General features: G+C 33.7%; 1 protein-coding gene across 2 annotated transcripts in view; it reads right to left on the bottom strand.

Annotated features, from left to right (window-relative positions):
* Nucleotides 1-1,240: 1,240 nt before the first annotated feature.
* LOC149771477 (alpha-protein kinase vwkA-like) overlaps nt 1,241-24,356 on the bottom strand; it is a 39,272-nt gene continuing 16,156 nt past the window's right edge. The window contains exons 1-2 of one of the 2 annotated variants that reach the window (XM_089948393.1): nt 5,956-6,104; nt 1,241-2,954 (exon numbers count right to left, since the gene is read on the bottom strand). In XM_089948393.1, coding sequence (XP_089804519.1) covers nt 2,075-2,926 — 852 coding nt within the window. In that variant the 5' untranslated portion in view covers nt 2,927-2,954; nt 5,956-6,104 and the 3' untranslated portion in view covers nt 1,241-2,074. Of the gene's footprint in view, nt 2,955-5,955; nt 6,105-24,356 lie in introns of those variants that run through there. The other variant, XM_089948394.1, reaches the window with a different exon arrangement.

Genomic DNA, 24,356 nt, shown 5'->3' with positions numbered 1-24,356 from the left:
TGTTCAACATCGCCCGTCTCCGTGCTAAGACTAAGGTCAAAGAGGTACTCATCCGTGCATTGCTCTTTGCCGACGATGCAGCCTTGACATCACACACGGAAGATGAACTTCAGTAGCTGGTATGCCGCCTCTCCCATGCATGTAAGGAATTTGGACTGACAATCAGTTTGAAGAAAAAGAATGTCATGGCACAGGACACAGACTCCGCTCCCTCTGTCACCACAGATGAGTACAATTTGGAAGTTCTCGAGAACTTCACATACCTCGGATCTAACATCTCCAGCTCACTCTCCATTGATTCTGAGGTGAGTGGCAGGATTGCCAAGGCAGCAGCAGCGATGGCCAGACTTAACCAGAGGGTCTGGAATAACCCCAACCTCACAGAGAAGACCAAACTGTGTGTCTACCAAGCCTGCGTGCTCAGCTCACTTCTCTGCAGCAGCGAAACACGGACCACCTATGCCAGATACGAGAGGAAACTCAACAGCTTCCTTTGAGATGTCTGCGGCGCATTCTGCACATCCAGTGGCAGGACAAAGTACCCAACACAGAGGTTCTAAAACGCACCAACATGAACAGCATGTTCTCCATACTCAGCGAGAGGCGCCTTCGCTGGCTTGGCCATGTCAAGAGAATGGACCCAGGTCGCATTCCCAAGGACCTGTTATATGGGGAGTTAGTAGAAGGTTTACGACCAGCTGGACTACCACATCTGCGCTACAAAGATGTTTGCAAGAAGGATATTAAGGCGGCCAACATCAATGTCAACGAGTGGGAGAGCTGTGCAAACAACCGTTCCAGTTGGCGTCTAGCTGTCAGGCAGGGAGTTCAAAACGCAGAGGAAGAGAGAAGAAAAAACAAGCTGAAAAGAGAGCTAGAAAGAAGGATAAGCAAAAGCGTACTTTGGAGCTACGCCATCGTCTCTCGTAGACGGACGGATGCCAAGATTAGTTCGTGGCGAGCGAAAGAATATGCTTAATTATGAACCAGCTGAGCATGGTATGGGCTTATTTTTGTGGACTATTTTTGTTTGCTTTCAAAAAAATTACAATTCAATACTAATATATAGAAGTACATTCTGAACAAAAAAACCTGGATATTTCACGTAACAGTCTGTTCAAGGTTTTCAACTTCACCAACGACATGTACATATTTGGAAGATGGAGGATTCCAAATCAATTTAGACAACGATCTTCTGTCATTTATGGACTAATGACTTAAAGAAAAAACAAAACGTAAATCATATTCAATTTTAATCAGTAGAACTTTCTAATGAACTTTATCACGTGCTACCTACATTTAAGCTAGTAGCGTGTTGTGGTCTTTGAATCACTGCAATTCTAAATATCGGTCCACTATTAAATTAATTCAGCAGCAAAATGGATATTGTATTCCTCAAATTATGAATTGCTGCACCAACCGAAAAGTTAAATGTTCGGGAACGGACGTAGTAATATATATTATGAAGTTAAGAAATGGATACATATTAATATATGTCTCACACACACACACAAACATATATGTATTTAATGTAGATTATATATACAATTTACAATAATTGTATTATTGTTACTTTCAATCAATGTATTTATCAATGAGGATATTACAAATTCGACTCGGTCTCGCTCACAAACTTCAAAAGCGTTAACGTTAGTGTGCCAGCTAGTATTTGCAGTAAATATTTGTATAACAAGAACGAACGGAAATTGTACTGTCTCAAAATATATACGTTTGGATGACGAAATCTATATTTAATCCTGATCTAAAGCTATATTAATATTTTTCCATTTATCGAATAAACATTATTCCTTTCCCAAAATGTTCTTTTCTTTGATGAAGTTTATTCATTTATACAAATAAATGTAATCTTCATTGTATTTGATGACAGTTCTTTTTGCGAACAGGTAATACGATCTATTTATATATAGTTTTATGATCGGCTATACAGTGCAAAGAAAGAGAAGGTTTTATATATAGTAGGAAGAAAAATAAAAAATGTCAAATATACTATTTCATAATAATCAGAGATAGAATAATTGTAACATCTCAAAACATGGTTGAACTGACGATTCACTTATGTCCGCCCAAATGTTGATGGTATCCTACTAAACAGCTCGCTACTTTTCTTCTTAGCTCTAAGATTCTTCTCCTCGGTAAGTTGAAATAAATATTTCGTATGATGCACCTGTTCTTTAGTATCCTGTACGTATTGATTCTGATGGCTATAGATGCCAAGCGCCTTGCAGTGGATACTGCAAATATGGGATTGTAAAACAGACTTCATGCCTTCGACGCCTAGGTCGGTGGGACCATACAACTGTTCCAATGAAAGAACTGCTGGGTCTGTCAGGATATAACCTTCGGGTGTCTCAACTCCCTGCAGATCGCAGATGATGTGTATCCCGCCACTAATGATATACGTCCAATGGGTGAATGCCAGGAGGACCCCCTTAGGGTCATCTTCATAACCATAATTGTTGTTGAATTTATGGTATTCTCCATCCAAGTAATACTCAATTAAGACGTATGAGTTTTGTCTTACGTATGATTCATCATTGTGAGCCACGTGTTCAACTTTGGCAATAAGAGGGAGCAAAAATTTGATATTCATTTCTCCTACAGTGTCTCTGTCTTGGAGCAAGAGCGGAATGCAATCGCTGTTGAACTTCTCAGCGTATTTATTGGCCATTTTGCTTGCTGCGATATCAGGAACCCAAGAGTCAAATTCCTTTGCATAAAGTTTTTTTGGTGCCTTTACAACACACATTTGGCCTACCTCAGGACCCTGTCCATGTACGGTTCCCTTAAATGCATGACGACAAATTCCAGCTGCGAACGGTTGTGTCTCAAATTTTACCCGATATGTATGACCAATTTCATACGGATCTTCGGTTGAAAAAGTCCTGTGGTAGGCACTTGAATCCATTTGTCAACAGCAAACACTCAAAAGGTTCCTAGAAAGAAAGAAATATTTGGAATTAAATATAAATCTGCCTGAATCAAACTTCATTATGTGTATGTATGCATGTATTTATGTACGCAAGATAAAGAAAAACAGTTATGTTTATATCTTCTTGCTAATAACTTGTCCAAATAGATCACTGCAAAGATGATATAAATACGACTAACAGGTGACATATTTAAACACAAACTATCCGATTTCTTTCCTCTTCAGCAAAAAAGGGTCACAATAGATGAAGACAAACTTTTATTGAAATTGGTGACTTTAATGATATTACTCGTCTTTGTGTCCCCCATTTTATAGGTAAGGAACCTTATCCAATACAGATGAAAAGCCCACAATTTCATCTTATTTTATTATTTTCATAGCGTTTTCACTTTCATGTTTTCTTCGAATGCAAATATATTTATTCGATACAGAGTAGGTTAGAACTTTTTTCTCTAATTAATATTTATCAAAATGTTCAGAAAATCTGATAATTTTAGCAACAATTAAATATTTAATATATAACTCTTGGCATGACATGTACGGTGTAGGTTTAATTTTTGTGTAATTGCACACTGTATACATAAATTAGGCGTTATTCCTATTAAAATAAGCATAACCTCATAGACTTATTTTGCAGACGTAAGCGTTCTACGCATATAGACCATTTTATTGAGAGGGAAAGTTAAATCATAGAACAGGGTTGTCATTTGATTCGCATTATGATTGTTTTGAATAAACGGACGATAATTATTATTATGCTTTGTATCGTTGCATTTGTCACTGGAAATATAAAATCATATGAAGAATCCTTAATTGACATAATTCCAGAAAGCTACTTTTATGGATGTATCTTAGGAACTTTGTTGTATTGATCTTCTAATATTGTGATCATATTTGTGCCTATTGCGTATGAATGTGAAATATTTTTTGTGCTTTTATATATTTCACGAGAGAGAGAGAGACACTGGGGTGCAGACGGAGATAAATTAATTTCTGATATATTCTAATACAAATATCACCTGGTTATGATTATGGGGAAATGCAATGCACCAGGTGAAAGGCAATCTGAAATGTAAAATGGTGAGCCATACGATCTCTCTTGTCGAACTAAAGATGAAACCCATATAATACGTGGCGAAGGAATTTTATACTTTTGACAGTTTCTCAGATATATATTTTCTTTTGTTATCTTCAAGCATAAATACCGTTTAAACAATATTTTGAAAATCCAAAATGAACCATGGAGACATATGCATGTATTAATTTCTCAAAAGTATTCTTCATATAACGAAATATAAAGTCATAATACGTCTGCTAAAAATCGTTTCATATCATCGAGTGAAGAAAATGATTACGTAATCAGTATAAATGTTATTAATGTACGGCTTATAGTCTAATATCGACCCCTAATGTTGATTTTATTGCAATTTCTATTACGTTATATTCAAAAATTGTCAGTAGGTAAATCAAAACCACGTGCCTGCATTTTAATGCCAACATACATACTTTGAAGTATAAATGTTGGTACAAATAATGTGCATGTGTGTTTCGGTGTGTTTGTGTGTGTGTGTGTGTGTATGTTTGTGTTTCTGTGAGAGATAGAGAAGAACATACAATTGTTGAAACTTAGCTGCTTGAGAGGAACAAATTAGCCATCATATATGTCTAACAATATGATGAACAGTTGAGTGTAATATACCTTAAACCGTCAGACATGTGTTGATCAGTCACTTGTAGAAAGGTAAAAAAAAAAGAGATCTACATAAACAGATGGTTTCGTAAATGTTTGTTTACAAATACAATTTAAGATCAACGTTTATCATCTATGGGATAGATCGTGTTATTTCCTCTTTAAATAGGATGTTTAAAACAAGCGATTGCCTAATATAAGTAATCTTAATTACGATTTTACTGGGAAATGTGGGATTTATAGTTTATATATAAGGCTTTTTCCAACAAATGCATGCTACTTTTCAGTTTACCTGCAATAATGGTTGTTTTTCCCTTTAATTTTACATATAAAAAGCAGCTACTATAATGTTTTGCGATATGGATGTTGAATTTCTGTTATCCATTTACCTTCCCCCTTTAACAAAAATAACAAGTCGACAAAACAAAAACGAGTTGTGAACTGTGAGTCATTACTTTCTTATCACTATGTTGAGATGTGAAACCGAGCTATCACACATGTGGTGGTTAAGCAGTACATAGTGTACCTTAAAGATCCTCACACTATTGCCAGATGTAACGGCGTCCTTGTGTTAATTATTTCTTCAAACTCAACTTCACCTTAGATATACTAGGTATCTAAAAGGAAATCGATTTAAGTTAAATTTATTTTCCACACCCTTAAAACCAGCAACCGTATGCTAGGTATTCTCTATCGTTTCGCGTATACAGACAGCAATATAAGGGCCCGAAATAGAAATATTTTGTCATATTTTGTCCTTTTCATGAAAACATATTTCCCGTTTTGTGCTTTTATCCCCAATCCCTTCACATCATATAGCGACCTGTGCACGAAGATAAATTAATAATTTCTTTTAACGGTTAATGATATAGCATCAACAGTAGCAACACCTAGGTAAACACTGGATTGTCATTGAATAATGCTAGACATTTTTGAAAACCAACTAAAAACAAAAAATTGATATGTGTATCATCTTTGACAAGTCTGTGTATCCTGTTGGGTTCTTCCACTGTATTGTACTACGACAAACAATATTTACATAATATATTTCTTGAACAAAATAAAATTTACCATTCTAATATGAACATCTTGATTACACTCTCTATGTTCCAAGAATGTATCATTCGATAACATTAACAATTACCTTATCTTTATTTATTATGATTAAATGTTCGGATAAACTAGTTGTTTTGACTTTATCCTTGCATACATATTAAAGTTTGTACAAAAGTTAAACATTACATAGAAGTGAAGATGTTATGAACATATAATAGCAATTAAAAAATCACATACAAATATGATACAAATTACTTACTCTGCTCTTTAAACAACCGCCTCTTTAATGGTTCTGTTTGTTATGTCAGCGAAAATTCGACTGGCATATCATATATAGTACGTGACAAATTAAATTCCAGGTATATCATACTGCCTTTCCATGTATGCCTGTATATGGTTGTGTTTCATCGCCCAAGCGATTTTATGAAAGTCCTATACATCAGCAAGGTAATGCTACTTTCAGTTTCAGGTACATTAGACGCCAGTTTGAAATGTACTCATACTAATTAATCCCGTACATAACATATTTTAGTACACGGCAGTGTCATGTGCTAGTCATGTTACAAAGCGTCCTGAACTTAACCTGTTCAACGTCCATTTTCTTCAAATTGTGACAATTATGTGCATATTGATACTGTAAATACCATAGATTTATCACGTTTTTAATACCGAGTTCATGACAACAAATTCGGTTTGTATGCAGTGTGTGTCCTTCACCAGAATACACTCTTTATAAATATTCATCTCAATAATATGTAATAATTTTGTTTTATAAAACTTGTTTATCTCAGTCTTCATCCTAGTATTTTAACTTATGAATACTTAGGCTTACTTTAAAAGCTCAAATGTAACTCTTTAAATTTTAAAGAAAATGCAATATATAGTTTCAGATAAAATCAAATAATCTAATGTTATCACAACATTATTGATAATATTAATATTTATTATGATTTATTTCAATCCCGCAAATGGAATAAAGATAGTACTTGCGAACATAGGATTATATGATTAGTCTATCATATTTCCACGGCCAAACATACATTGGGGATATATATATATATATATGTGTGTGTGTGTGTGTATGTGTGTGTGTGTGTGTGTGTGTGTGTTATTTGAGTAGATATAACGAAAGGGTCCCACTTGGTAAGCAAATAGAATACCTTTTCTAGCTAAGTATCTTTTTGAAAACTTAAATCACCGCTAGCTTTGATATTTTAATATACTGTGAAATTGATTCTTGTCAGCGCAATATATTAAGTCATATTATACCATCAATACAACAAACAATTTGGCATTTGTACAATTATTTATAGCAGTGGCTTGTCAAATGTATCCTTTACATTAATATCTGGTTCACACAGAAAACGAAACAACTTGAATTTCCATTTACATATTCGAATAGTGAACATTGTTGGAGTTGAATTAGCCTCCTCCCAGTAAAGTCTAAACGGACAGCCAGCAGTACATACTATCTTTAAGCTAAGGATTTTAATTATTGTAAGATTACCTATCATGATTTTTGGGGATTAACCTTGGTATTAGATTTTTGTTTTCTCTAAACGTGACTGGTGTAGCATCGGCAACTTTGTGATCTAGGTTAGTACCATACAACGAATCCAGTTTAGATTGTCACTTAAGGTGGGAAAGCACTCAAACGCCACCCAACTCCGATTGCTCCATTGTTTCCAAACATAACCATCAGCGTGACACGAGTTAATATATATAACGAAATAATTATAGTATTTGACCTATCCTCTTTTCCAATAGGCACACGTACTCTTTATTGTAGAGTGTAGCATCAAGGGTGACCCTGAATATCAAATATAAACATGTCATTGAAGTTTGAGTTCGTTACAATTTTTACGATTCATGTTGAAAGCTCTTTAATGCTATTAAATACGATAAGTGTACTTGCTGCAAGGAGCTTGTTTCAGTCATTTGCTTCTTAGCATAACTGTTCATTTTATACATAAATGTACAGTGATTTCTTTTTAAAATGTTCATCAAGAATGAATTAATGAATGAATGAATGAATTAATTAATTAATTAATTAATTAATGAAGTAGCCATAAGATTGGAGATATATCAGAACGGTATTTTGGATGTCGGATTAATTTCCATCATTGCTTATCGATTCAAAATATATGTTACTTTAATTTCACCAACTTAAAATAGACACTTAATAATAATGTTTATTTAAATATGTATCATATTTATTTCAGGTACAAAATATGTAAAATGTATTTTATTTTTTATGAGCACTAAATCGTCAAAATATAATGCCTCGAAAAAGGAAACTCTCATGAAACTGAGGAAACTCTCTTGAAAATACTTTCCTATCTGATTTGCTTGAAAGATCGGGCCATTTAAGATTTTGCTAACTGTAAACAAATAAATAAGAAAAGTAAATATCAATAGTTTACACAAAACTTACTGATAAATTGTATTAAACAGGAACTAAATAGATTTGATGTGTAATGGAATAATGTTGCTCTTGTATTATGTTTAATGTTCTAACTGACACAGTTTAATACCACTTCATGTTGCAGGCACATGTTAGTCATTAATGACAGTTCTTGTCTAGTGTGGGGAGTAAAGTGGAGTCTTGCTGAGCCGACCTTCATGGGGCCATTCACCAGCTAATTGTTAAAGGCAAACATCAGGGAAAATTTCTTTGAGTTATATAACAAATGTATATATATATATATATATATATATATCATTTTATGATCAGCGCTGTAAAAAGTGTGAGTTTTTGTTTGTGAGTGGGGTTGATGGTGATAGAGAGAGATACAGAAGCATGTAACGTTTGATGCAAATGTCAAAAAATACATCGAATACAACCATGTTTATTTCGTTCTGTACATTCTGGGAAAAGGACTCAACAATTTTAATGAAATAAATAAAATGTGTTTTCTAATGAGTGAAAAATATAGCTGGATTATACATGGAAGTTGCTCTCAACCACGGGTTTAAATGTAAACCAACTGTATCACCAATGGATGCATGTAATAGTTTGTCCTGTTTTTGTGGGGTTTTTTACGATTACTTAACCTTCAACATTATTAATCAAATGGTTTCATATAGGTTGTACAAGGGATATAACATAAACATATTAATTTAATGATCTAAGTATAGTGAATGGCAATATCACAAGTGATTTACATATCTGGACCAACAGATATTATATTTCAACGCATTTCGGACATCGTACTATGTCATATGTCTATGTCTAGTAAAGTACACTAGGTTCCCCTTAATATGCATATTTATTCTTCTCCAATATCTTCCAAGTAATCGATGTTTATTTGCGATAATCGACCAATACGTTCTGGACTCACCCTGCTTATATTTTACTTGTATTGACATTTTGATAATTGCGTTTGCCTCTATGATGTAAATAGCATAGCGTTCTGTTCTTTTTCAACAAATATTTTAGGCGGATTTTGTGCAATAAAATATAGATTAGTTATTTTTATCATAATTAATGTAGAAGTTGAACAAATTCCGTAAGAGACACTGAGAATGCTATTTATGCTGCAGTTATATTTATCATAGAAATTCAAAGATTGGAGTGTTCTGTTTAATTCCATTGACACCTTGTATCTTTGTAAACACTGTTGACAGGAAGGTTCAGTAGGATTCAAACAGCTAATTCGTTGCATATTAATAAATGAACATCCTCAATGGGCAAGGAACTCACAGCGCTGATAGTCGTTGGTCCTGAAACTAGGTGTGAAGACAAATTAACGTTATGGAGTGGAATTCGAAGAAGAAACAAACGCACTCTACTCCCTAAATAAGATCACTTTTATCAGAAGAAGACTTCTCAGACAAAGGCAGAGTACATGATAATAAAATATTGCGAGAAGCTCCTGTTTCCCATAATACTTCTAATGGGACAGGATTGACCCAATCACCAGTAAGTGATACAGAAACTTTTGACATAAATGGCTTATAATTCTTCATATAATCTGACCTAGGTTTATTTGACCTAGCAAATATATTTTTCCAACACATGAATATGACCTTAACCTCAAAGAAATAAACTTTCTCAATAACTGTCTTTATTCTTTAGCAATAATAAATAATGTACCCGTTCTATTCCACGAATAATCTAAATAACCGTTTCTTCTTCTTAAATAATAGCTAAATACAGCATATAATTCGTTTGCAAACTCATTTTAACAGATGTTAAAGTTACGATAAAAATCCAAATCTCAGACACACACACACACACACTCGCACACATCCTAATCTGCGAACCTATTATTTTGCTATACAAGGGACATGAAATGATTGTTTACATCAAATTGAAAGTAAAGTCAAAAAGCTGCTTTTAGATACTGCTAAGACGTTTTCTTGTTCATGTAATACCTAATTGGATCCAAACTGAATCTAAACTTTACAGTCACTATCAAAACTTAAATTTAGTTTCTACCAATTGACATTATGATTCGTTGGTCACGGTATATATAAAGCATTTCATGCACATGAAGATGACACAAATCTCGTTGCAGCCGGACATTTCATTTTCACCACAGGGGCTCGTATCAATGCTTACAATTGACCTGTCATACATGTACTATATAATAACTACAAGGGAAGACACTCGTCTCCTGGCTCATGCGACCTATTTAAGAATAAACGCTTTACGTAGCTTAATATATTTGGTACCGATATTTAGCTCAGGCACTCGACTGTGTATCCCTATCAAACGTTTGACTTAATATCATACCATTAAGGAATGTCAAATCATTTTCCCACGCTACTGCTCGCCATTGCCGTGATCGTCCCCGCTTAATATGTAAGATCCCGCTGAATGGAATACTGCCCTCTCATTGGGTAAAATAAAATGATGTCTTGTATTTATTTATCACTGATTTTCAGTTGGCCAATGAGAAGGTAGTATTCCATTCAGTGCGCTGTTCTTGTGTTGGTTTCGCTTCTTTCTATTACTTATTTTAAGACCAATGATTCCTAACAAGCCAGATAACTTTGAAAATATGACTCTTAATTTTGACCTGAGTAGCAATAACAATAACAACAATATGTTGTTGTTAGACATATAAAATATATTTGATCTTAAATGATACTAATAATTTCAGTCTAATGTTCATTTATAAGAAGTGAATTGATTCAGTGTTCGGATCCTTGGTGAAATACATCCAGGGTCACTCGCAGATAGTCGTATTGCATCATAGCGATTGCCGAAATGAAGGAAACCATCGGGGTATGTTTGTTGTTGTTGTTGTTGTTATTGTTGCTGCTGTAGGGTTTAACGCCATTTTTCAGCAAAAGAGAAACTATACACGGCGGCCAGTAATAATGGTGGAGGAAGAACTAGGGAGAACCCTAGAAAGAATCACCGACCCACGAGATGATACTGGCAAGCTTTCTCACATACCCACATTTGCCGAACCCGAGACTCGAACCCACGCAGACAGAGGTGGTATTGCAGTGATCCATAATGGTTAGCGCTTTAGACAACTCGGGGCCCCTGAGTATGTTTGAAAACTACACTCCCATAGCTACATGTATAACGGAAACGCCTGGTGTATGTTGTTGTTTTTTGTGTGTACATGTAGGTGCTGTGTATATTTTGTATACATGAAACAATTTTTTATGTAACTATGACACTTTGTTGTCATGTACCCAACTCGATGCCTTATGCAAAATCTCTTAATGAAGGAAATAAAAATTAATGTGCGAAGAAATAGTCTATAGATAAATATTGTTAATAACAGCCGTGGTATAATATATAATTTCCAAAATGTCTTATCTATTGACCATATCCACTGGATATTATTTCTGTATAGAAGTACCTGGACATCAAGACAAACATTGCATATAGTTTCATTACGTTTTACCAAGATATATTTGATACTGGTGAAATGGCCATTTTTGTCTGCTACGGTTTGGTTGGGGTGTAGTTAAATGTGATTGGGTACGAGTAGATATAATCGATTTTTATAATCACGTTACCCCCCCCCCCCCCGACTCCGACACAAAACCTTTCAACCGCATAACCTTCTATCCGAGTTTGAGCTAAATATCTTTTGACGGAAGTCCTTCCAGTTTATCCACTGGACTGTTTTATAGTAAAGTTTGCATAGAACATATACTCCACACACCCCCGCTCTCTCCACCCGACCTCCCCATTATATTTTGGTCATAGATTTAACATTGGTGTAGTTTATAACATGAGAAACACGTTGGCCAAGTGTGTTGATCAACAATAATCGTAACTTCAGAATTGTTGATTATTAGAAATTTGCACACAATGAGGTTACCTCCACTGATGTCTAAACTCTGCTTATAACCCTTCATACCATTTCTATATTTATTCAAAGTTACAAATTGGAGATCACGTCTGAGTGGTATGGTATTTTGACGTAACAAAAGTTTCTCTCATACATAATGCAATACTCAATTAGGAAAGGAACCCCGAGCATTAACGCATGTTAAAGCACCTTGTTTCTTTGTTTATGTTGTTGTTGTTGATATTATTGTTTATCTGATTCGACGCGTTCGTGGACTTAACGATGGATATGTCTTCTTAAATTCGTGTGCAGCAAAATTTAGAACCCTGTTTCCATTCTGCATAATTCGCTTCTTTTTTATGTGTGGTTTTTGTGAGATTTATTCTTCTTCTGTTTTCGCCACAGAATTATATATAAAAAACAACAGAATCGTCGAATCAGTTATGAAACTATCAGTCATACATATGCTCACTCTTAATGGAATCCAAAGATACATTTTTGACACCGTTTGCTCGCTCCTATCTACAAATTTACTAAAGACCAACATGAAATTATGCAAACATTTTATAATGATCGATATATTTATCTATCTATCTATCCTTCTAAAACAGTCTATATTCAACATATACTTCAACATGCTCCAGCCTTTATTTTCTTTCCAAAATGTGCTGTATATGGTGCATATTTAAATTTTAGTGTGTGGGAGGACAACGCAGGAATGGATGTATATAGGGTTGGGAGGGACTGACAGGATAGTGGAGAGATGATAAATTATGCTTAATTTATTTACAGGTGAACAGTGATTATATTCCAGGTATTTTGTTTAAACCAGGCAATGGACAATTTGCAAACATTTTCGAGAAAAAAAGGGAACCGCGTTAGCTCAGTTGGTAGAAAGTTGGACTCGTAAATCCCACTCAACCTGCAACCTTCCGCATCCTAGTCGGACGCTCTACCACTTGGCCACCGTAGCGGTCTGAATGAGTTCAAAATAATCCAAGCTGTTTCTTTAGTCCTTACATTAATTTGACAATAATTAATTCAAATAAATGATTCCTGTCAAATAAATCTAAACAACATTAAATACATCTGCATATTGATATTAAAATATTAACAATAATAGGAATATAAATAATTGTTCACATCTTTCTTCATATGCATATCCACGATTCTATTACGACTCTTTATTGCAATATATCACTACGTGAAATCCCCTGAATGGAATATTGTCCTCTCATTGGTTAATAGAAAATAACGTCCGGCGTTTATTTATAACTTTTTTTCAGTTGACCATTGAGAAGACATAATTCCATTCAGCGCGCTGTTCTTGCATATTATGCTGGCACGATTATGGCCAGATCAAGCAGTAGCGTGGGAAAATGGTCTGGCATTCCTTAAAGGTATAATAGCAAGCCAAACTGTAGATACGCATACAAAGTCAAACGCCTGAGCTAAACCTCGTTACCAAATGTATTACGCTACGCGAAATATAGCTTGAAATATCAGCGTTTATTCTTAAATAAGTCGCTCAATTAAGGAAAGAAGTGTCATCTCTTCTATAGTACATGATTGACAGGTAAATTGTAAGGAACGATACGAGCCTGTGTGGTTTGACCCGTACTACCGCGCGTTAGCCAGTAGCATTGGCATAACACCATCATTTATTACTGAAAAGGGCACTTCTGTTGTTACTTAGTTTCGTGCATATAGCGTTCGTATTAATTAATGCTAGGATCTGCAATTTACCTATTCTTGTCGTTGTTGGTGGTGTTGCTGTTGTGGGTTTAGCGCCATTTTCAGCACATGATAGGCTAAACATGGCGGCCAGTATATATGGTAAAGGAAGAACCAGGTAAACCCATGGAAAGGTGCACTGAACAACTGGAAATTGCTGGCAACCTTTCTCAAATACACACTTTCGCCGAGCCCGAAATTCGAGCCACCCAAAGCGAGCGAGATGAGAATATTTTGTGATTATAAAGGCGAGTGACAGCATCGAAGATCGATAATGAGTAAACTGCTGCGAAACGTACTAGTAATAACTAACGATTGTGGAAATATTTGTACCGTCGTGTAAAATATGCACTTTATCTTGACATCAATAAACCGTTTGCCTCTGTGCTTGTCATCACAAAATCAAGTTCAGCAGGGTTCATCGTTAATCTTGTACAGCGGCCTATTATATAACGCACCGCATGTCAACATACCGATACTTTACCTGCACATATCTTTATCATTGCACGGTAGCAAAACTGTATTCCATGGCGTGTATGAAATGGTCGCATAAGGTAATGTTAGTGATGTAAGAATCTTAGGATCAGGCATATGTTGTATTAGCAATGTTGATTATTTGCACAGCCATCATTGAGATTAACATTTGTATCTGGTTTATTAAAAGGACGACCAAAATAAATAGGTGTATCCAGGTAAGTATTTGTTGAAAACTCAAATGATTCTATCTTAGCAAATCCAGTCAGCTTATAGTCTGGATATAGTAAACCGTTTATTGGTACTCTAGTCGTTTTGCGTGTTGGATGACCTAATCGTTCAAAAATACTGTTAACAATCACCACATCCAAGAAAATTGGTCGCATAAAAAGCAACACTATCAACATAGATCATGTCGGATTGGTATATATTCGTGTTTCAGAGACCGCCGTGTCTAAACTCGGCACAAAAAGATTGATATACAGTCTATAAATTATTTCGCAGTTGAACGCCTTAAACTTTATTGTTGTCCTATATCTGCAACACAGACGTCATTGTAAAACAATTGTTGATTAATTCACCAATGCTGGTACCATCATCGTGATATTTTACCGCAGTTTGTTTCATCGCGTGTTGGTGTGATTCTTTCACCTAAAGTTACCTGACGGTAGCACTAACTGATCAAATGATTCACAATCAGCATCATCGGCTGATCCATCAGTGTAAAAAAGCCAGACCAAGACAGGGTCACTTTTACTAATATTATAAATCTCCTCAAAATATCGCATTAATAAAATCAAGTTGTTTTCTCGTGGAAATGTTGTTACTGCTTAATTCCACGCATGCGTTTATGATTCAGTATCTTGATCGGAGTGATTCATGTTGCGTATTTGTTGGAATTGTTCAAAACGTTTTTGCTACTATCTGAAACATCAATGTTTTTTCCAACACGGTGACGTCATCTATGCTAGCACTGTTTATAACATCACTGGGTCATTCTTTTTTTAATTCATTATTCTGTTAATCAATTTCCTCGTATATCGTTCATAAACTGTTTGGTTACCCTCTGAGCCACATAATTTAACATGCCGTTTCGCATTGTTTGAAGAGCATTGATAACAGGATCGTTTAAACGGTAGAGTGCATACATAAAGCGGATACTGGCTATGCAAGCATATAATATGACCGGTCAATACCCGTCAGTGTACCAGGTTTAACATATTAATCAACAGTGACAACACTAATATGTCATCGTGATTCTTTAACAGAGTCGAGTTTATTTCGGATAATCCTCTCTGAGGCATCTTTGCTCTGATATTCGACAATAAATTTCATCCCTAACATATATCGTTTTTGTCTGAAATATAATTAATAAGAGTGGCTGTGCATTCGTTATTCATTGCAGCACTAATGACAATACCATCGTGAACTATCCGGAATGTTTACTAAACATGAGCAGCACCATCGCGGTTAAAATTATTCTTGGCCAGTATGATATTATCGTGTAATTGTAATTCAAATCGCGAACGTTTTTTCTTATACATTAATTTATCGAAATCAAATCTGGTGATGTGTTATGTTTCGATAATTGCTAATATTTTACTCTCTCGTTATCTGGTTTTATTTCAGATTCAATCGTGGTCAATCTTTCAAATTCCATTGAGGTTTCTAACGTTTTCATCTGATTTCATAAATATTCTTGTGAAATTGTTTGGCCTTGGGAACTCTGGTTTAACTCCAGTGAGGTTAAAATACTGTCCCATCAATTGTTTTGCTGTTGGCCACTTGCTCATTGTATAATCGAGACAAGATATTGTCTAAATTAAAGTAACTTTCTCTAATTAGACGTTTTCAGAATATAATGATTTAACATAAGCAAAATTTAGCTGTAAGTGGTTGATGGTTGGATCAATAACCAGTTGTGGGAAATCATGCCATAATGATTATTATGGAATTCATTTGTCCAGCGTTATTCCTGGCAATTGAGGACCAAACCTTTGTCTGAAATGTAGAGCCTTGGTTAAAGGGAAAACCGAACAATGTATCACATGTAGTAGACGAAAATATCGAGCATTAAATCAATATTATGATAAACCGAATGTTTCTGGTGACATTAAAATAAAAGACGCAAGAGATTATTTAGATATATATTCCTCAATTACAAGATAATGTAATATTATAGTAATGTTATATTAGAGAAAAGGAATTATATATTTAATCGAACAAGTTAAGAAAAGAGATTAATATGGATGCGTTTATAAAGCATCCAGTTTTCATAACTACGAAGTTAACACAGTAGGTGCTATCAGAAACACTCGACTAAAAAACGTGTGGGTAGTTTTAATATGATGGGTTTCCTCCCTATTGGTATTTGAATTACTGTAAGTAAGCAAATAAAACATTATCCTTCACATATATTTGTAATTGAGTGATTTAATGACATGACCAATAAAGGTCTTGTTATCGATCACATCAACTCCGATATAACTGATATTCGTTTTGAAAACGTGCAGGCGATTACTTCGAGTGAAAATAACAAACGAGAAAAAGTGGAAGGTGTAAAAAAAATATACCACGACAGTTCAATCAGTTAACCTAGAAACGGGTGGAAAAACAATGCTGTCAATGACTGCTGCTGGAAACTAGTTTGATATTTACCCAAATTCAGTACAATTTACAGCAGGTGTCAAATATCTCATCTCATTCAATAAATTTAACCAGAAAATAAAATTTACTTATATTGATAATATCATTTTTTACACATCCTGGATACAAGCCTCGGATAGTCATTTAGTAACAAAAAAAAATAATCAACACATCTTCATTAGGTACCAATTGCAGTATGGTGGCCTTGTTGGCTGGTGGTAATTCATATAATTTCTGTTGAGGACTATCTTCGACTTTTTTTAGGCCTGGTTACAAAATTGGGGCCTTGATGGGGGTCCCTCCAAGGTTGACACATCCTTTTGTCTGCGACCCCCTCTTGCTGCTTGAAACTATACAATTTGGGGAAAGCAGCAAATGTATGAATACGCAGGCAAATGAAATTAAACTAAACGATCAAGAAGTGAACATTACTGGAATATGAAATAATCGATTAAATAGAAAGCGTACTCGTTTTTGTTTTCTTCTTCAGGATGTTACCTTTCGTTTTGCATATGGATATTCTAAATATAGTTAATCATGAAGTTAAATGCGGGTAGATTATATATAATCTTAGCATATAATGGTCAGCGTTCGCACTAAATTGTTTTGAAAAAATGGACCGAAATTGAAGAGAAGCCAGATTAGCACATAACCACCTCGCTTTGCAGCAATAATTAAAGAGAATCAAGGTTGTACCTCATATAATGACACTTTGATTTGATTTTGCATCATAACTCTTTCCAACCCCGCTATGAACTTCTCGTTGTAATAATATATGTGTAGACAAATACAAAAGGGATAAAAACCAAAAACGCGAAGCTAGTTGTAGTTAACACACAGCAGCATGTACCTCCTCTCCTTGATTTCGTTTATGAAATGCAATGGAGATATATACAATTCTAAAGTGGAAACTGTACTAGAAAAAATGAAAGTTCTTATCCACAAACCTCGCACTTTACGATAAATTTATAACGGTACTAAGGCACCGCGTACGTAATTATATAGATGTAATGAAGCAAATTATGAATCCCTTGCAATCAGGATCTGAGCCTGCACTTATATGACTTATCTCATATGAGCCAGCGCCGTTACCTCCTCTCTCAGGCAGCTATCTGAATAAAAAGGTTAGATCATTGCCAAACAAAGGCTTGATAAGCAGTGGGCCCAATTCACTTAGTGAGCAAAGGTGGACATGCTGAACAAATCACCATCTTCTACATTTATATTTGGAAATTATATGCATATGAAAATATAAAGAATTTTTTTTTTGTGCTTTCAGATAACCCCGCCCTGAGCCAACCCTTTGACCAAAACACACTTCTTTATAAAGCATTATTTCATCCATTTGTTGCCGTTCATCAGCTACCTAGGGAGAAAATCATGTTCCTCCCATTTAAATGAATACAAGAATGACGGACCCTACCTCTCACTTCTAATCAGAGTTTGAAGCAAATAAGGTAATGATTAATATACACTTGTATGGCTGCTAAGATGTGCTTTATTGTGCAATCAGTGATGTATTTTGACGACTGTTGCCCTTATAAGCACATCAGGCATGTGATCCATGTCTGCAAGTTAAGAAAAGACTCGACATTTGCCTCTTTGTACCTGGTAAAATCTTCACATAATGTATTACCAAGCATTGTAGAGAAATAAAATAGTACACCTTTCATCATATATGTCTTTAGCGGGATTTAAAACAGTTCGGTTTGGATATTGATTTCGAAAATATTAATGCTTGTTAGAACATGCAAGCTAACCACGATATATGGTAGCAAAATTAAATATGCAGTCTTATAAATATTATTCCACTTGCATATACTTATGCTTTAGGATCAATATTACGACTAAATGCAAAGAGTAAACAAAGATCACAATGGTGACATTAGTAAGTAGTTGATTTTTATAAAGACAGACAGAGCATTTTGAATCATTCACCACCACTTACCACTTTTCTTTTATCAGCAATAACAATATTGTTTTAATAGTTACATCAAATCAAAGAATATTCCGAGTAGAGATGGTCCGGGTAAGTAATTTAGATCGACGACTTCACTATGTGATATAGATCTCCAATCTCAAAAAAATAGTGATGTCTTATAGTCATGATCTTATAATAGTAATATTTTAAATGTCAGTGTAACAACCTACTGCTGGATCGGCCGTCGGGGGATAACGTATTTGTTACCGGCAACCTCCCTCACACTCTTAAAATTATGGCCAACAGGTTGTAAGAAAAACATCAATAACATGTATTTTACATCTGTTTATAACTGAATATATATGGTATAAATAGGCGGAAATAAAGATGTGAATACATTGTTAGTACCTCTTCCAGGAAAGGGGAGAGAAGATAATAATGATCTTAGGTCATCTACATGTAAACTGTCAAGTGAGAAAAAAAACAGCATGTCATAATTAACCACGAAGTGTCTTCTCACGGTTATACATATGTATTTCTTAGACTATCCGCTAACAAAATAACCAGATAAACAGATCTTGTATGTTAATCGATAATACCATATTGATCAAAACAATATGTACCTCATCTTACATCCATGTCGCATGATGATAAATCGTTAATATAAATTTAAAATACAAAGCAAATCTGCAGTTTTCTCAAGTAATACTGTACCTCTATGGTTATTTATTATGATCTTCATAAATATAAATATTTTATGTATTTATACTAATATATAACCAACATAATATGGTTATGCAAAGAAGTGGACACATACAAGTGAAAAGTATTTCGCTACTCCACTGTTACGTTCAGCCCAATAACATATTATATGTTAGAGCATTCCAACGTGCATTATGTTATAACAAAAGGTATATATGTGTTTTATTACGAGTAAGTTTCAAAAAGAGAATTTGATACGACGTTGAACCTAGTCCAATGTCAGGCCGAGAATTATAAAGATATGCCATGTCCAGCGAATTTTTTTACCGGTTACAAAAACCAGTGTTATTTATACATTTTGGAACAAAAAAGATGCATCATTTCGAAATAAATTGTGAAAGATATAGTCTAATCAAATGAAAACCTCAAATAGATGCACGCAAACAGTTAATAGAAGTTTACGTCATCGATCTATCTCAATTGTTTATGTGGTTATTTATTATTTAGATTTTGGATTTCTTTACCCCTGGTCTTTCACTCCAATTACTAAATACAATATCAACTTCGCAACATAGTTTAGGGTTGCTTTGTTTGACCAACAGTAATTTAATGCAGTCAGTTATATATAAATTTCATTCATTTAAAATGAAAAGGCTGAAAAATCGAATCATTTTAATCTGAAATCAAAAATTAAACCATGACCTTGATAAACTCAAAAGGAATGCATCTGTATATAGCTAATACATACCTCCTTCTAGGAACTTACTAGGGCCTAAGAAACATGACTATATATGGTAACACAGTTTGATTTACCAGGAATTGATTTAGAAAGGACTAGAGAATTATATACAATTACAACTGCAAGATGAATATGAGTTTGAATAATAAACATGATCAAAGACAAAACTGCTATTTGACAACCATGGTTCATGTTAATATATGCGGCCATTACAAACATCTATAATTATGATTCCAATCGTGCTGGAGAAGAAAATAGAGAAAGATAATGTATTGGTTTGAGCTGTTTGTATAATACGATGATGCTTGCATATAATTAGGACTAAATACATGAAACATCACGATTATTTGGATGATGGCATTTAAGATGTTTTAATATACACCAAAGTTTATTTTGTCAGTGTTTGTATCATGCGATCCTTATTACTGTGGGTGACTTTAAAGCATGTTTAACATAAAAATAAATTAATAATATCGGATATGTTCAATTAGAGAGAGAGTATATTTTACCCACATAGCAAGAGCAGAAACATAGACTTAATGACAGACTTTGAAGGTAATTAATACGTGCACAGCTTTTCCTTTGTATAAACAATCCCGCTCTGCACATACACACACACACACAAACACACACACACACACACACAGACACACACACGTTTCATGTTTTACATTTGTCTGATTCATCATTAAGTTTGTCCCGGCCAAATATTTCTACTTTACGCCATGCAGTAGTAAGCAAGGCCCAAACAACGAATATAAATATGTATTTCTATCTCAAATTGTTAAACGCGAATACCCACGAATTCAGAGAATTCACTGTATTAAGAAATTATAGAGGGTCCATTTTACGAAACTAATCTATGCTATCATAACGTTTCGTCAAAAATGTATATTATGACGTCTGCTCCTCCTAGAAATCGTTTAATTACTTGGTTTGATAAATATTTTATGAACACCCACTCCACATAATCGAACAAATAATCACTAAAATATATCTGAAAACGGAGACGCAAGTACAATAGTACATACCATGAACTTATTACAATGAGATCAGTCAAATTGACATATGCCAATACTGTATTTCGAGTTTAGTTCAACCTTCGTTCCGGTATACTCTGTCTAGCCTGGACGAATTATATGCCTTTACATTCCAAAACACTTTCTTACTCACTAAATGGTATAATAATCTAGTGTTGATGTAATGGTGTAATTATCTTGCGTTGACATAATGGTACAACGATCTAGGGTTGACACAATGATATAATTATCTAGGGTTCACGCTATAGTATAATTATCTATGATTAACACAATTGTATAATAATCTAGGGCTGATGTAGTGGTATAATTATATAGGGTTGACGTAATGGTATACTTATGAGGACTGACATAATAGTATAACGATCTATGGGTTGACACAATGATATAACTTAATAGGGTTAACGCAATGTAATAATTATATATTGTTGATGTAAATGTATAACTATCTAGAGTTGAAGTAATGGTGTAATTATCTAGAGTTGAAGTGATGGTGTAATTATCTAGAGTTGAAGTGATGGTGTAATTATCTAGAGTTGAAGTGATGGTGTAATTATCTAGGATTGACATTCTTAACCCACCACATACATTAAATATCTAACATCCATTATGTTTAAGATGTAGTAACATTTTATTTTAAAATAGTCAACACCGTCCCTATAATTCATTTTGGAATTATAAAAATATCCCTATAATTCATATTGTAATATTCAAAACCATCCCTATAATTCACATTGTAATATTCAAAACCATCCCTATAATTCACATTGTAATATTCAAAACCATCCCTATAATTCACATTGTAATATTTAAAACCATCCCTATAATTCATATTGTAATATTCAAAACCATCCCTATAATTCACATTGTAATATTCAAAACCACCCCTATAATTCACATTGTAATATTTAAAACCATCCCTATAATTCATATTGTAATATTCAAAACTATCGCTATAATTCACATTGTAATATTCAAAACCACCCCTATAATTCACATTGTAATATTTAAAACCATCTCTATAATTCACATTGTAATATTCAAAACCATCTCTATAATTCAAATTGTAATATTTAAAACCATTCCTATAATTCACATTGTAATATTCAAAACCATCCCTATAATTCACATTGCAATATTTAAAATCATCCATATAATTCACATTGTAATATTCAAAACCATCATACAATTCACATTGTAATATTTAAAACCATCTCCATAATTCACATTGTAATATTCAAAACCATCGCTATAATTCATATTGTAATATTCAAAACCATCCCTATAATTTATATTGTAATATTCAAAACCATCCCTATAATTCACATTGTAATATACAAAACCATCGCTATAATTCATATTGTAATATTCAAAACCATCCCTATAATTCACATTGTAATATTTAAAACCATCCCTATAATTCACATTGTAATATTCAAAACCATCCCTATAATTCACATTGTAATATTCAAAACCATCGCTATAATTCACATTGTAATATTCAAAACCATCCCTATAATTCATATTGTAATATTCAAAACCATCCCTATAATTTATAGTGTAATATTCAAAACCATCTATGTAATTCATAATAGAATATTCAAAATATTTACTATAATTCATATTGTAATATTCAAAACCATCACTACAATTGATATTGTAATATTCCAACCATCTCTATAATTCACATTGTAATATTCAAAATCATCTCTTTGATTCATATCATAATATTCAAAACCATCCGTATAATTCATATTGTAATATTAAATAACATCCTTTAATTCATATTGTAATATTCAGAAACATCTCAATGATTAATATTGTGATATTCAAAACCATCCCTATAATTCATAATATAGTATTAAAAACATCTCAATAATTCATCCTGTAATATTCAAAACCATCTATATAATTCATTTTGTACTATTCAAAACCATCCCTATAATTCAAAGTTTAATATTCAAAATCATCCACATAATTCGTATGGTATATTGTACAAAATTTGAATACTCGTATGATAACGTGTTCCATCATTATCAAAGATGTGGAATTAAACTAGAAGTTGCATGACCCTGACAGTCTATTTGTACTTAGCAATGTCAGGGGAAACTTTTAAACTATTTTAAAAATCACCAGTGCGTTCATTATAAATTGATCATAAAAAAAACAAATCACGATTTGTTAAAATTTTTTAATTTTTTTTTGTTGTAGCTATTTTAAACTTTGTTATGCTGCTTCTTTAATTAAAAAAAAGTTGCTGGATTTGTTGCTTTTCAGACTAGGTTACATAACAAATGAAACTAACTTTGCACATGAACGTTTAATATGTCTTAAACAGAGTCACATAACCCTCATGAGAAATGAAATTATAATCCATGTGGTATTTGTAAGGTCGTGCGTTTCAATAAGCAAAGCAATTAAATTTGCAGGAGTTTTTATTAAGAAATAAAAAATTTACAGTTGTTGCATCGACTATATAAAACGCCATGAATTATTACACGATATATGTGATAACATGAATTTATTACACGATATATGTAATAGCATATACATTTATTAAATGACCCATGTGATAGCATATAAATTTGGTAGACGATACACGTGATGGTATATACATTTATTACACGATTCACTTGTTTATATATATATATATATATATATATATATATATATATATATATATATATATATATATATATATATATATATTAGACGATACAGGTAATATTATATACATTTATTACACGATACACGTGATAGTACATGCATGTATTACACGATACACGTGGCAGCATATAAATTTGAAATGTTTCGGGCACTTTAATATGGTAATATTAATGAGGTGTACATTTCGATGTTATTTGACTTTTTCTTATTGTTGAGTTTATGTACCGTGTCTCGATGTTCATAGGAACTCCTTCACAGACCCTTCAATCTCGCATGAAACCTCGTAGCAGAAGTATGAAATATCAACATTCCTTAAGCAGCAGAGGGGGCGAATCGGACATTTTGTCCAATCGTCATTTGGCTTAATTAATACTTTCTGCACTCAGCGGATCCGGTGTAGTCAGCGCTGGTAAAAAAAAAACGACGACGTCGTTGGGGGATCGTCGCGTCGTCATTTGGTTTAATTAATACTTTCTG

Source organism: Sinohyriopsis cumingii, unplaced genomic scaffold (genome assembly GCF_028554795.1).
Source record: "Sinohyriopsis cumingii isolate HCF-2022 unplaced genomic scaffold, ASM2855479v2 utg001825l, whole genome shotgun sequence".
Classification (NCBI taxonomy): Eukaryota; Metazoa; Mollusca; class Bivalvia; order Unionida; family Unionidae; genus Sinohyriopsis; species Sinohyriopsis cumingii.
This window is presented reverse-complemented; position numbering and strand designations above follow the sequence as displayed.